This window comes from Acanthochromis polyacanthus, chromosome 8 (genome assembly GCF_021347895.1).
Source record: "Acanthochromis polyacanthus isolate Apoly-LR-REF ecotype Palm Island chromosome 8, KAUST_Apoly_ChrSc, whole genome shotgun sequence".
NCBI classification, from domain to species: Eukaryota; Metazoa; Chordata; class Actinopteri; family Pomacentridae; genus Acanthochromis; species Acanthochromis polyacanthus.
In genome coordinates this window covers 21412517-21425255 of record NC_067120.1, presented here as the reverse complement: position 1 = coordinate 21425255, position 12739 = coordinate 21412517, and the positions used below count along the sequence as shown (strand labels likewise).

The following is a 12739-nucleotide window of genomic DNA, read 5'->3' as shown; positions in this document are numbered from 1 at the left end:
ATAAAAGTGTGAGTTCATAGAAATTATGAAATTGTCTTGGTGACCCCAAACTTTTGAACAGTAGTCTGTATGTAATTTTTACTGATCATATTTTCTAAATGCACAGTAGGCTGCAGCGGTAACTTCTCATCTGTTGTCTTATAAAAATACAAATAATAATAAAATAAAAGCTAAATCAATTACTTTATAAACTATGTTTTATCAGTTATTTCTTCCCATGATAAAGTGAAAAAAGCTCCTGTGAAAATCATGGTATAGTTTGCACATTGATTTAAACCATGGGTATAATACATTCAAATAACTTGTCAAAACAGAAAATCTGTAGATCATGAAAATACATGAAACGTCCGTGTTCACATAATATTGTATTCACAGCAGTGTTTTTATTAATTTGTAGAAAATAGTACAAATGTGTAGACATAATGAAAAACACAAAAGGAACACAGGTTTAATGCTACACTGTTTCTTCTTCCACAAAGTATGTAAACAAGGTAGTTAGGTATTAGAACAATACAAAGAAACACTCAGGATTTTTGCTTTCTCCAGCACAGAGCACTACTCTTAATCACTCTTTATAAAAATGAAAAAGAGACATATCATAGCTTATAAAAGTGGATACACAGTAAATTTCACATTGCAAGAAAGGCAGAAGAAGACTGTAATGGAAATAATCTACAATTAGCAAGAGATGAAAATCTGTGGACCAACTACGAAAATTAATAAATATGACTAGTAAATATGGGGTGGATGAAGGACTGAGTTATGATTGTAGAGCAGTTAAATAACTTGAATAGGGAGACTTTTCTGAGTCTGGACACCTCACCTGGTTTTGAAGTGTCTCATCTGTGAATGAAAGTCAGCTCCGTTGGTGAAGCAAATTCCAAAAATGTTGAGTCAAATTTCAGAACTGTTAACAGAATTATCGAAGAGCGAAATTTGCCCCATAAATAACTGAATGTAAGAACTAACCATGGGATGATGTCTTTTCTTCAGAATGATGACATTGCGACCTAATATTCTACACTCTTTGGCCAATAGTATGTAGACACTTCCATATAGTTTTCTGTACTTGTTCTCAAGGGCCGATTTTATGGTTAGGATTTTGTCCTCGGGTTAAATGGAAACCTTTCTGCTACATCAAAAATAAATAGATTTCAGACAGTGTGCCTCCATTTTGAAGGCAACAGTGAAAACCCTCTCCTGTTTCAAAAATGTGGATTACAGCTTCACACAAAAGTCAAGGGTTTTATAGCAGCATAATAATGCCCATGGTTATATAAGATGGTCGACAGTAACATATGGGTACGATGTTCCAGTGTCCACATACTTTTGACTATATAGTGTAGGCATTGAGTCATGTACAAGTAGTGCTACTTGATGGATGTGCATAGTTTAATTGCTGTTGACTGGTGGTTAAGTTCAACACTAAGACGTTGGTCTCATGGAGGCGGACAGTGAATAACCCATATCACTTTAAACAGCTGAGAAATTGACAAACTGGCTAACTGCTAATTTGCATCCATGCTACAGCTAATGCTACCCTCCTGAGCAAAGCTTTGAACCAGTTCACCGTTTGTTTTTGCTTCGTGCTGAGTCAGAAAGTCTATCGATAACAGTAGACACCAAATTTCAGGGACAGCGGGGGGAACCCAAAACTGCGCACACCTGGTTGCTGTGGGCCACAGTTAGCCCGGGGCTTTGTGACAGGATAACGGACACTTCCGTCAGCCAGCCAGCCTGCGTCACAGCGGTCCAATCCCATCAGCCTCCATGCAGCGTACAGCTGCCCCACTTTGGCAATCTGACTTCCATCGCTAGCACAGGCCTGAACTGCTTCAGTGAAGTTGAGCTTGGTCGACTGCTTTAAGAAGTACACAGTCCCTAAGGCAGGAGAGAATATTCAGTAAAGAAACGGGAATATTCTGAGAAAATTGGATTTAAAAAGTGTCACAGCTCATACTGACCCTTTACAGAGGCTGAGAAGCAGAAAGCATCATAGTGGTGGAGGATCCGATGTCGTTGTCCATAGTTCCGCAAACCAGGAGCCAAGTCTTCACCCCCACAGCCGTCACGAGAGACTGTGATTGGATACTGAACAGTGCCATCAGCCAACCAGCCGGCGTTACACCAGTCTAGCCCCTCCTCCCACGCTGCAAAGAGCTGCTCGAATGTAGCCAGAGTGGCGTCCTGATCCTGGCATGCTTGATGGGCCCCAAAGAAGTTAAAATGGTAGCGTCCTTTCTGAGAGTAGTAGGGGAACACCACACCTGTACACAGAGAGGTATTTAGGACAGTTTGTAAAATCATATATTTCAAAATGGTTTACAACAGCCTCACTACCAAACATTTTCAAAATCACATACTGCTGGATGTTTAAAAAAGAGAATGCTTTCCTGTTTGTTCTGCATGTAAAGAAAGCAGTGGTGTTGCATCAGTGCAAAGAATACTAAAGCATGATGAATTGTAAAAAAAAAAAAAAACGCAGGAAATCTGCAATAACTAATTCACTGATCACCTTTTAAGCTGATAAGGTGAACCTGGTGGCAAAAAATGTTTATTTACACATACAGCTTACAGATATGGAGTAGACATGCATCCAGTGGGCTACTCTTATAGGACTGTAGTGTGACCATGTTGGAAAACAGCATCCTTTTCTCCTAAATACATCTACGGACACAACAAGCATCTAAACGTACTGATGTTGCTATGCTACGGCGAACAAATCAACTATTCACTGTCGTTTACAGTGTGTCTACTTAGCTCTCCCTCACCTCCTAGAAAAAAAATGCCTTTCTGTTTTTAGTAGTGACTTTGTTTACCCACAAACATTAGTCACACACTTTATCTGATTAAATAATACCGCTGCCTGTTCAGAAGTAACATCTTCCCAAGTTTCAAACCACAGAGAATCACGTAAAAGTGCTAAAGAAAAACTGAAATATTATGCCAGTATTTACATACAGCAAGTAGGGAAGCACAGGGCCAGATTAATACACAAGTGGGTCACAGATAAATAAATGAGCTATGGACCACCTGAAAATGTTAATAAAGGGGATACAGCACATTAGTGAGTCTTCCCCCACTGGTCAGTCAGGGTACAGCAACTAAAAAACTGAATTAGGCCAAAACCCTAGATGTATTAGAGTCAGCCTTGCTGTTCATTTTTTTCAGAGGTTCCCAGCATTATTTCAACAAAAAGTTCTCTGTGGCCCAAAAACTTTTTTTTATATTGACCACCTTTAATTAAGTTCAGTTTTACTCTTTCTGGGCAAAGTAAATTTTTAATTGATGGAGGTTTCATATGGCGTCATAATTGGGTCAAAAGTCACGTGCGCGTAACACTCTCTCGCGCGCATGAAACACATACCCCACACGAGCGGAAAAAAGTCTCCACGGGCGCAATAAACACTCTGCGCGCGCATGGCAATGTCTCCGCATGCAAGGAGCCTCCTACGCGCGTGGAGACATTGCTACGCATCCATGTATGGTGCCATAATTATCCGTGGAGCTCTGATCTACGCGAGCGGGGAGAAGACTTTTAATCCCTGTGTGGGCGGATACCAGTGCTCGCCACAACCTCCCTATGATTGGCTGTGTGCGACAGCAAGAACTCACCTCCCACGTGGGATGCCACTGTATACAAGAGAGGAAATGACACAGTTCACTGGAGCCCCTTTGATGCTGCTGCCGCTGTTCTGCTGTGCCCATGGACTGCAGCTCCGCCGAACACACACAGAACCGAGCCCGGATCTCCAACTCCCGGTGGGTGAGTGTCTCCACGTATTTCTGGCTCTAAACGGGAGGTCTCAGCGCTCCATTGCGGGGCTGTCAGCCTTTAGTACAGCGATTAGACGTTAGTTAGCTCCATTGCTAATGGCAGTTACCCAGGTGGACTGACCGGAATCGGCCCAGAAGCCCAGCGTGTCTACCCCAGTGATTCTGACAGGGAGTTTAAGAGTCACTGGAATCACTGGAGTAGACACTTTTTGGATCACGTACCAGGCACCGTGTTTTTCAGTCTGATATCAAGTTCTCCTTAAGACTTAATTTCTGAAATGTGCTTCCCACAATTATTATTAAAGACATATTTAGGAGTGGGCTGCACAGCGGCGTAGTGGTTAGCACTCTCGCCTTGCAGCGAGAAGATCCCGGTTCGAATCCCGGGGTGGGCCTGGGATCTTTCTGCATGGACTTTGCATGTTCTCCCTGTGCATGCGTGGGTTTTCTCCGGGTACTCCGGGTTCCTCCCACAGTCCAAAAATATGCTGAGGTTAATTGATCACTCTAAATTGTCCGTAGGTGTGAATGTGAGTGTGCTTGTTTGTCTGTATATGTAGCCCTGTGACAGACTGGCGACCTGTCCAGGGTGTCCCCTGCCTTCGCTCAAGTCAGCTGGGATAGGCTCCAGCACCCCCCGCGACCCTAATGAGGATAAAGCGGTGTATAGATGATGGATGGATGGATATTTAGGAGTTGTCACGTGGCACCTCCAATGACACACAAGGTTTGTATGATAAAATTATAAACCATGGAAGTTGTCACGTTGCTGTAAGCCTTTTCATATGTAAAGTCGATGAACTTAGGGACATCAAGTGGGCGAGGCCAGAGAAACTTTAATTCTAATGACTGAGTTTTTATTGGCATGCATTCAGTTCTTCTAATGCATCCCAGTGGTGGCGCCCTATTGACCACTTGCACAGGATTTGACTTCAGTTGTGTATCTTACACTCCCATTTTTTTTTTAATTGTAGAAACAACCACATCAAGCTTGATAAATCTACTTCACACACACACACACACACACACACACACACACACACACACACACACACACACACACACACACACACATCTCACCCCGCAGCTCCAGCTCCACCGTCACACTCTCATCCTCCAGGCCGTCGATCACCTCACAGCGATATCTTCCTGTGTCATTGAGTTGCAGCTCATTGATGACTAGAGACATGTCCCCTGGCGCTGAGCGCCTCAGACGGACACGGCCCCGGAAGCTGCCGTAGCTGCGGTGACGGTTGCCCATGGCGACCATAACCTCAGTTTCCCTGGCGAAGGCTTCAGGGGAAACAGGTGCAGTGATGGTGTTGGCAGGCAGCCAGGACCATTTGACGCGAGTTCTGCGTGGTGCAGCCAGCTCAGGCTCGTAGTGGAAGTGACAGGGAAGGGTGACACTGCTCCCCCTCGTGGCCGACACTGAAGGCTGGGGGGACTCCACATGGAGACGAACCCCATTGAAATAGACTAGAAAAGACACAAAGAAGAAGGAATAAAAACAAAACGAACTGTAGAATCCTAACTTGGTTCTTTGCATTCAGTAGAGATGGGATTACTCACAATGATGACACAAGCTAAGTTACACTGCTCTATGCCTTTATTATTTGCTGTGTAGAAAGTAGTAGTAAAGTGTTTGAATAATAGAGTGTCTGCTGTGGTCAAATTGATAACATTAATGATGGCTCTGTTCCATTTAAATGACACTAAATCGAGATTTTTGTTAGACAGCACTCTCCATCATCATCATCAAAACACCAAATGACAGAATATCGTTTGGAAGAATCCTGTTCATCCATCCAGTGGAGTTCCAGAGACTTGGAGAATTGAAGCAACAGTCTAGAAGCTGTCGGGACACATGGTGGTCCAGTACCTTACTAAGACACTTGATGTTGGTTTTTCCTTTAAGTTATTACCCATCGGTATGCTTACAAGGCCACTGTGAACGTTCTATACACTATCAGATATTTGTTTCTCTGTTCTGTTTATACATACTGGCTAAATAAAAAAATAAGAGATTTTATTGTTTCCTTGAAACAGGAAATGAGAGAAAACGGCCACAGATAGAATTTAGCGTGCCCCTGACAGTTGTACTGGTTGTGGGTTGTTAAATTGTAATTGTCATCTTGTATTTAGCGTGCTACTTGAAGCAAACCCGGTGGAGTCTGTGCACTTACAATTCAATTGTAATTCAATAAATAAGCCTTTAAATGTGTCCAATGATGTGTTTTTGGTACTCTTGGTACACTGTGTACGAAGAATCCTTCTTTGTTGATGAACCTTCAGTGTTTTATTGTTTTCAACAGTGTACCATGAGCTGTTTCACTATTGCCTATAAAATTGGCTTTTACTGTGTGGAAAAGTACACCAATACCCCAGTGCTTCACCTTCTCTTGTCCTGACATATCAGATTCCCTGAGAAAGGTTTATTCAGTCTAAAGTTATCCATTCATGTTTAATTTACCTAAAGTACTGTTAGTACTGTTGTTCCTTGAAGGCCAACTTTGCTTTATCCCAGGTGATCACAATTAATGAGCCTGCACTTTGAGATTTCTGATGACCACAGCACAATATTTCCAAATGTCCAATCTTTTCCTTTATTTCTTCACTAAACTCTGATTGATCAATATCTAGTGACACTGAAACAGTTTGGTGTGTAGAACCACAACTTTAAACAAGAAATGGACAATAAAACAAGAGAAGAAACCCACATTCTCCACTTCCAGTTTGTTTTGATATCCCTGGCTGACTGTCTGAGCTCCACAAATTACAGTTGTCTTCACACATCGAGGTCACTTCCAGACAGCTGTGTTATGATGTACACAAATGATGCATGTAGCCGCTCTGTGTTTCACACGTGCAGCAAACACACAAATCTGCAAAGCCCTTCCCTTCCAGGTTCACACAGACACACAAAGCACTTACTCTCTCCGTTCCCGTTGCCGTTGCTGATGTCCTGGTAGTGAAAGCCATTGTTGTACCCGAGGATCCTGCAGTGTCCACCGGGCAGCAGCAGCAGCAGCAGGTACAGGCACATGGCCGGCAGAGGGCGCAGTAGACCGAGCATGACGCTGTCTGTGCTGGAGCAAAAATACAGTCCTCTTTATGGAGCTCCTCCAACTTAAAAGCTGTCATAAATACCAGGCTGCAAGTAAATGAACGCTCAAAACGGTTTGACACAGAATTTAAAAAGTAGTAGAGGATGAATTAAACATTTGACAAAATTAATCCCGTGTCTATAAAACAGAAAATGATGACAAATTATGCAGCAGACGCGACTTTTTACTCATAAAGTCAAGTCAATTACATCTCCCAGAGAAAAGAAACACAAAGAAAGAAAACAGCAAGGAAAATTGGTTACGGCAAAAGCATAAGCTATTGCTCTAAAGAATTCTTTATTAAGTAGATTTCTTATTATTTTAATTCTACAAATCCCCAAATAGTCGAAATTTAGTCAACTGGACTTTAAAATTAAGTTCTCTAAGACGAATCATGATACTTAACAGACGACATTAGATCGATTACAGAAACAAAGTACACAAATGTCGGAAATTTATCTACGTATTATATAGGTTTTTTTCCCCTCAAAAACATGCAGTTTCTCCGTCATTTAAACATTTAACTTCTGTCTTTCAACAAAGTTGGAATATTTTTGTCAGATTTAATATCTTCCTAACACCAAGCTGCTCCATAAAGTAGCCGCATCTCAAATAAGTCTTACCCTCTGTGAGTTTCAAGCTACCGCCGCTCTAGAATACAACTGAAAACACGCGAACTGCGTCCGGTTTAAATGCGTCCGGTGAACGTGAGTTCACGGGAAAGAGTCGGAGGTGGTTAATAAACTCACCGAGACAAGCAGTAGTCCTCCCGGTGTGTCTTCGGTTGGTTCACCTCCTCCTCATCTTCTGCCGCTCTCTCAGCTCCACACAGAAGTGCGCGCACACGTCACGAGCCGAGGCATCCCGTTTGAAGTGATCGGTGACCTCATCATTCACGAGCCCGTCACTCAGGAGCCCACACAGCACACACACCTGAACTGAGTACTGCAGCAGAGATAACACACACACACTCACACACGTCTGGTTTGCACTTTTACTTTTTTCAGTAACAACAACATGTCCCCCCGTTGGGACCTCATTTTTGGTCCTCACCGAGATAGCGTTGAGTCAGGTCAAAGTCCCCACCAAGTCCCCACCGGTATAGATAAACACGTACACACACACACACACACACGCAACAGGCTACACAGTGGGGATAGTACATTTACTGCCCACCAGTGCTACTTTCTATTTTTACTCCTTTGTATTTCATATGGAATTTTCGCCCTACTTGTTATTCCACTATGATTTACTGTGTTTGACAACAGCAGCTATGAACTATTCTTAAATTTAAATCTTACCTAAACAAACCGCATGAAATGATAAAATACGGACCAAGGGTAAAGGATTAAACATATGGTTTGATTTTGTTCACAAATCTGTTTAAATCTGTGATAGTGAGCAGTTCTCCTTTGGTGAGAAAATCCATCCCACCTCACAGGTGTGCCACATCAAGATGCTGATTAGACACCATGATTAGTGCACAGGTGTGCCATAGACTGCCCACAAACGGCCACTCTGAAATGTGCAGTTTTATCACACAGCACAATGCACAAGATTAGAGGGAGCGTGCAATTGGCATGCTGACAGCAGGAATGTCAACCAGAGCTGTTGCTCGTGTATTGACTGTTCATTTCTCTACCATAAGCCGTCTCCAAAGGCCTTTCAGAGCACAGTGTCCTTGAATGAAGTCCAGGGTTAAAAAAAATGCCCACAAATTCTGTCAACTCAGTCTTCTAGTATATGTTCTTGGCTTCAATTTTAGCTCAAGATCTAAATCATCGGTTTGCAAAATGTTGCAAAAATTAAATTTTTCGATTTTGGTATATCACACTGCAGGTTTATCACATTTCTCTAAGAAAAAGTCAGGTAATACTTCACATATATCTTTCCAAAAGTGATATAGTACTTTCAAAACTGAAAAAGGATACATCAGTAAATGGTCATTGTTGATGACCCCATTGCAAATTTGTGATAACTAAATCTGTGGCAAATTCAAATACTAGTAAATTTGCTTATCACACCATAAACCCATTTGCCTCAAACAAGAACGGTTTGTTACTTATCCTTATACTTTTATTTGCAAAGGTGCTTGCATTGGTATTATATTTAAGCAGCTAAAGCCTAAACTGCCTTAATAATTATAACAATGTGTTACACACTTTCTTACCTACCAGGTAATATATCCCTATTTAGGCTTATACTATACAAAAACTTCAGAACATACTTGCCTGAAAATCCTTAAACTAAAGCAACAATTCTTAAATGTGGTATGAGTTGAAATGCATGACTGCACAAAAAAGGTTGTGCATGTCGTTCAAAAGCTGTTTATTATCAAAGAGGAGTACCATGGTCAGTGCTTTGAGGGCAACAAATGCTCTAGACTCCTGCAAAACTTAGACATGTTGCAGAATATGTTACCAGAAGAGCTTCAGCCCTTTCACAAATGCTTTGTTGCATTGCAGGAAGCAATGAATTCCTGTTTTGGGTACACCTTGGATGCGTCTTTCAAGGACAAGGTGGCAAACTTTGCAACTTTCTACCAAAGTCTCAATTTGTCCATCACAACAAAGGTACATGTGTTAACAAGACATGTGCCTGAATTCATCGATAGACACCAGAAGCCTCTAGGACATTTCTGTGAACAAGTTGTGGAGCAATGTCATTCTAAATTTGAAAAATTATTCAGTCATTACAAAATCAAAGATATTAATCATCCGAACTACATGCACAACCTTTTTTGTGCAGTCATGCATTTCAACTCATACCACAGAGTTTAATGAGGTTGATGTTTGAGAAGTTGTTGGATATTTTCAGGGACAGGATCGTGTAATGTCCTGTTATTACCCTTGTCCATCCAGAGCATCGTGTGGCATATTGTTTGTTGTACCGAGCTGTCTGAAGCTATATTTTACACAACAAATGGTGGAAATGTGGACATTCAGGTATGTAGCTGTGACCCTAACTGACATGTAGCATCCAGCAGTCAACAGCCTGTTCTCGTCTTTCTCTTGTCCTCTGTGGCCTCGTGTCATTTGAATAAAGTTGGGTTTTTATAGACACCCATCAAGTACAAAGTGTCTGTGTCCTAGTCACACTATCTGATCCTTGTTATTTAAAACCACACCTGACAAGGGTGTGGATTAACTCAGTGGTTGAGAATGTGTCACCAGTTGAACAGCTCAAAAACCTCGTGCACAGTTGGAAAATTTGGTCCTTTTTATTCCTTTCTGATTAGCTACAGTATGTTTGACAGATTCAGTTACAAGACACTTTTTAGACTCATATTTTAAATAAATAAAACAAGATAAAGGCATAAAATACAATCTGCTGTTAAATGATCAAACATACGGTTTCTGATGTTTTTGGCTTGTGGTTGAGATCTCTTCAGATTTCCTTCACACATGTCCCTGAATAAAACATTTTCAGGCCCAATATTTGTGTGGTAGAACATTGTTGTTTCTTGCTTCCAATCCTAATTATCACCTCATTACTGCCCACATTTTACCTGAGGGGACATGTGATCATTAACAGGCTCTTAGATGTGACTGGGGGGTCATGGGAGGGGCCCCGGTGGTTCCCATTTTGGCCTGACCCCAGGTTGGTAACTGCTAGATTAAATGATCTTAAAGTAGTTCAGCCAAGCTTCATTTCAACAGGGAACAGCTGCTATAACTCAGGTAAAGAAATTGAATACTGTGTCCACCCCTGGCTATGAATGTGATACCAAGACTCCATCATCAGTCAAAAAGACTGACGGTGAACTTTGACGTGAAAGCACTGATGAAGTTTCTGATGGATCAACCAAGAATTACAATCAATAAGTTAGAGTCATGGGATCCTGATCATAAAAACATTTAAAGACAGATAATAGATAATAAAATAAATTAGGGTTATTTTTTTTCTATTTACCAGTACTTGTGTACCATGTTGACATTACAACAATACCAGCAGAAATACTGACATGAATATTGGAACAGTTTAAATAATAGGACCTTAATATGAAACACGAACTCACAATTAACTAAAATTTATATAGTGACTGTTGTGTCTTAATTGAGACAAATTATATTACAAGAATTCGAATATAAAGTTCAAGAATAAACCCTATGGTAAAAACAAACTTAAACTATATATATATATATATATATATATATATATATATATATATATACACGACATTAGATCATATATATATATATATATATATATATGTGTGTGTGTGTGTGTGTGTGTGTGTGTGTACGTGTTTATCTATACCGGTGGGGTCTTGGTGGGGACTTTGACCTGACTCCACGCTATCTTGGTGGGGACTCGCGTCACAGTGGGGACCAAAAATGAGGTCCCCATGGGGGGAAACAGTGTTTTCTTGGCCATGTTGTTGTTACTGAAAAAAGTAAAAGTGCAAAAAAGTTTCTTTAGGGTTAGGCATTGTTTTGGTGTTGGTTAAGGTTAGGGTTAGGGTAAGGGTTAGGGGTTAGGTATCCCCCACGGGGATATAAGAACCAGACATGTGTGTGTGTGTGCCTGGTACAACTTAAGGTACATTTGTTTGGACAAATATAATGATAGCAACAAAACTTTTTACTTCTCTGGAAGTCACCTCAAGTCAGTACTTGACTGCATGACCATTGTCTTTGATGACTGCAGTCGTGCGTCTTGGCATGCTCTCCACCAGCTTCTGACATTGTTTTGCTGTCACAGCAGCCCATTCCTGTTGCACAAATTCAAACAAATTTGTTTGTTTTTGAGCTTGTGGTTCTCAATTTTGCATTTCATGATTTTCCACAGGTTTTCAGGGCATAATTCCAATGTTCTGGATCTCCATCCAGGCTTTAACTGACCTTGGCGAGGTCACTCTCCACTCTCCCTACACTCATATTTTCATCCATCCATTCATCCATTCTCTATACACCGCTTTATCCTCACTAGGGTCGCGGGGGGTGCTGGAGCCTATCCCAGCTGACTCGGGCGAAGGCAGGGGACACCCTGGACAGGTCGCCAATCTGTCGCAGGGCTACATATACAGACTAACAATCACACTGACATTCACACCTACGGACAATTTAGAGTGATCAATTAACCTCAGCATGTTTTTGGACTGTGGGAGGAACCCGGAGTACCCGGAGAAAACCCATGCATGCACAGGGAGAACATGCAAACTCCATGCAGAAAGATCCCAGGCCCAGCCCGGGATTTGAACCGGAGATCTTCTTCCTGCAAGGCGAAAGTGCTAACCACTACACCAATGTGCAGCCCACTCATATTTTCAGTTTAATTCATTTACCACCCATAATAAACAAAGCTAAAGATAAATTTGACTGCTACGTTTTTTAAAAATAAATTTCTATAGATTTTGTAGCAGTGGAATTCTTCAGACATCAATATTTGTGTCGTGAAAATCTGATGACAGTCCTACAACAAATACACTTTTAATATGACAATGATACAAATATCTGAATAGATACTGAATAGATACTGACACATCATTGCATCCTGCATACAGATGGAATCTGTTATTTACATTATTTTCTCTAAATTTATGGGGTCAGTTCAACCTACTTGATCCCTCCCCTGACCTCACCTCTTCCCACTAAATATGATCAAAAATGATGTGCTTTTCTTTTCTAAACCTGTTTTAAAACCTAAAAATATTCATTTGGCAACATAAGAATTGATTCCAACTGCTACATTTGTACAGTACATTTTTACAGAGAACAAGTATATAGTTTGCACTTGCTGTAAGAATTCATTTACCCAAATCATAGTAGATGGTTTTACTAGGTTTTAGAGAATTTAAAAGCAGAGGAAAATCTTCATTAACAGTTAACAACACAGGTGTATTTTTTCTGCTT

General features: G+C 41.1%; 1 protein-coding gene across 1 annotated transcript; it reads right to left on the bottom strand.

Annotated features, from left to right (window-relative positions):
• Window positions 1-361: 361 nt before the first annotated feature.
• Window positions 362-7760, bottom strand: hapln3 (hyaluronan and proteoglycan link protein 3). Its single transcript, XM_022209237.2, has 5 exons — window positions 7634-7760; window positions 6712-6866; window positions 4858-5256; window positions 1965-2267; window positions 362-1881 (listed from the first exon to the last, which is right to left on the bottom strand). Exons 2-5 carry the CDS (start codon window positions 6851-6853, stop codon window positions 1604-1606), a joined length of 1122 nt encoding a protein of 373 aa, XP_022064929.1. The 5' UTR covers window positions 6854-6866; window positions 7634-7760; the 3' UTR covers window positions 362-1603.
• Between the last annotated feature and the right edge of the window lie 4979 nt (window positions 7761-12739).

Excerpts from the sequence above, each read along its gene's own strand:
- hapln3 (XM_022209237.2), bottom strand. The coding sequence starts at position 6,853 with ATGCTCGGTCTACTGCGCCCTCTGCCGGCCATGTGCCTGTACCTGCTG. Across the intron at positions 2,268-4,857 it reads GGTGGAGCTGGAGCTGCGGG|GTGTGGTGTTCCCCTACTAC; the intron begins GTGAGATGTGTG and ends CTCTGTGTACAG. Across the intron at positions 1,882-1,964 it reads CTTCTCAGCCTCTGTAAAGG|GGACTGTGTACTTCTTAAAG; the intron begins GTCAGTATGAGC and ends CTCCTGCCTTAG.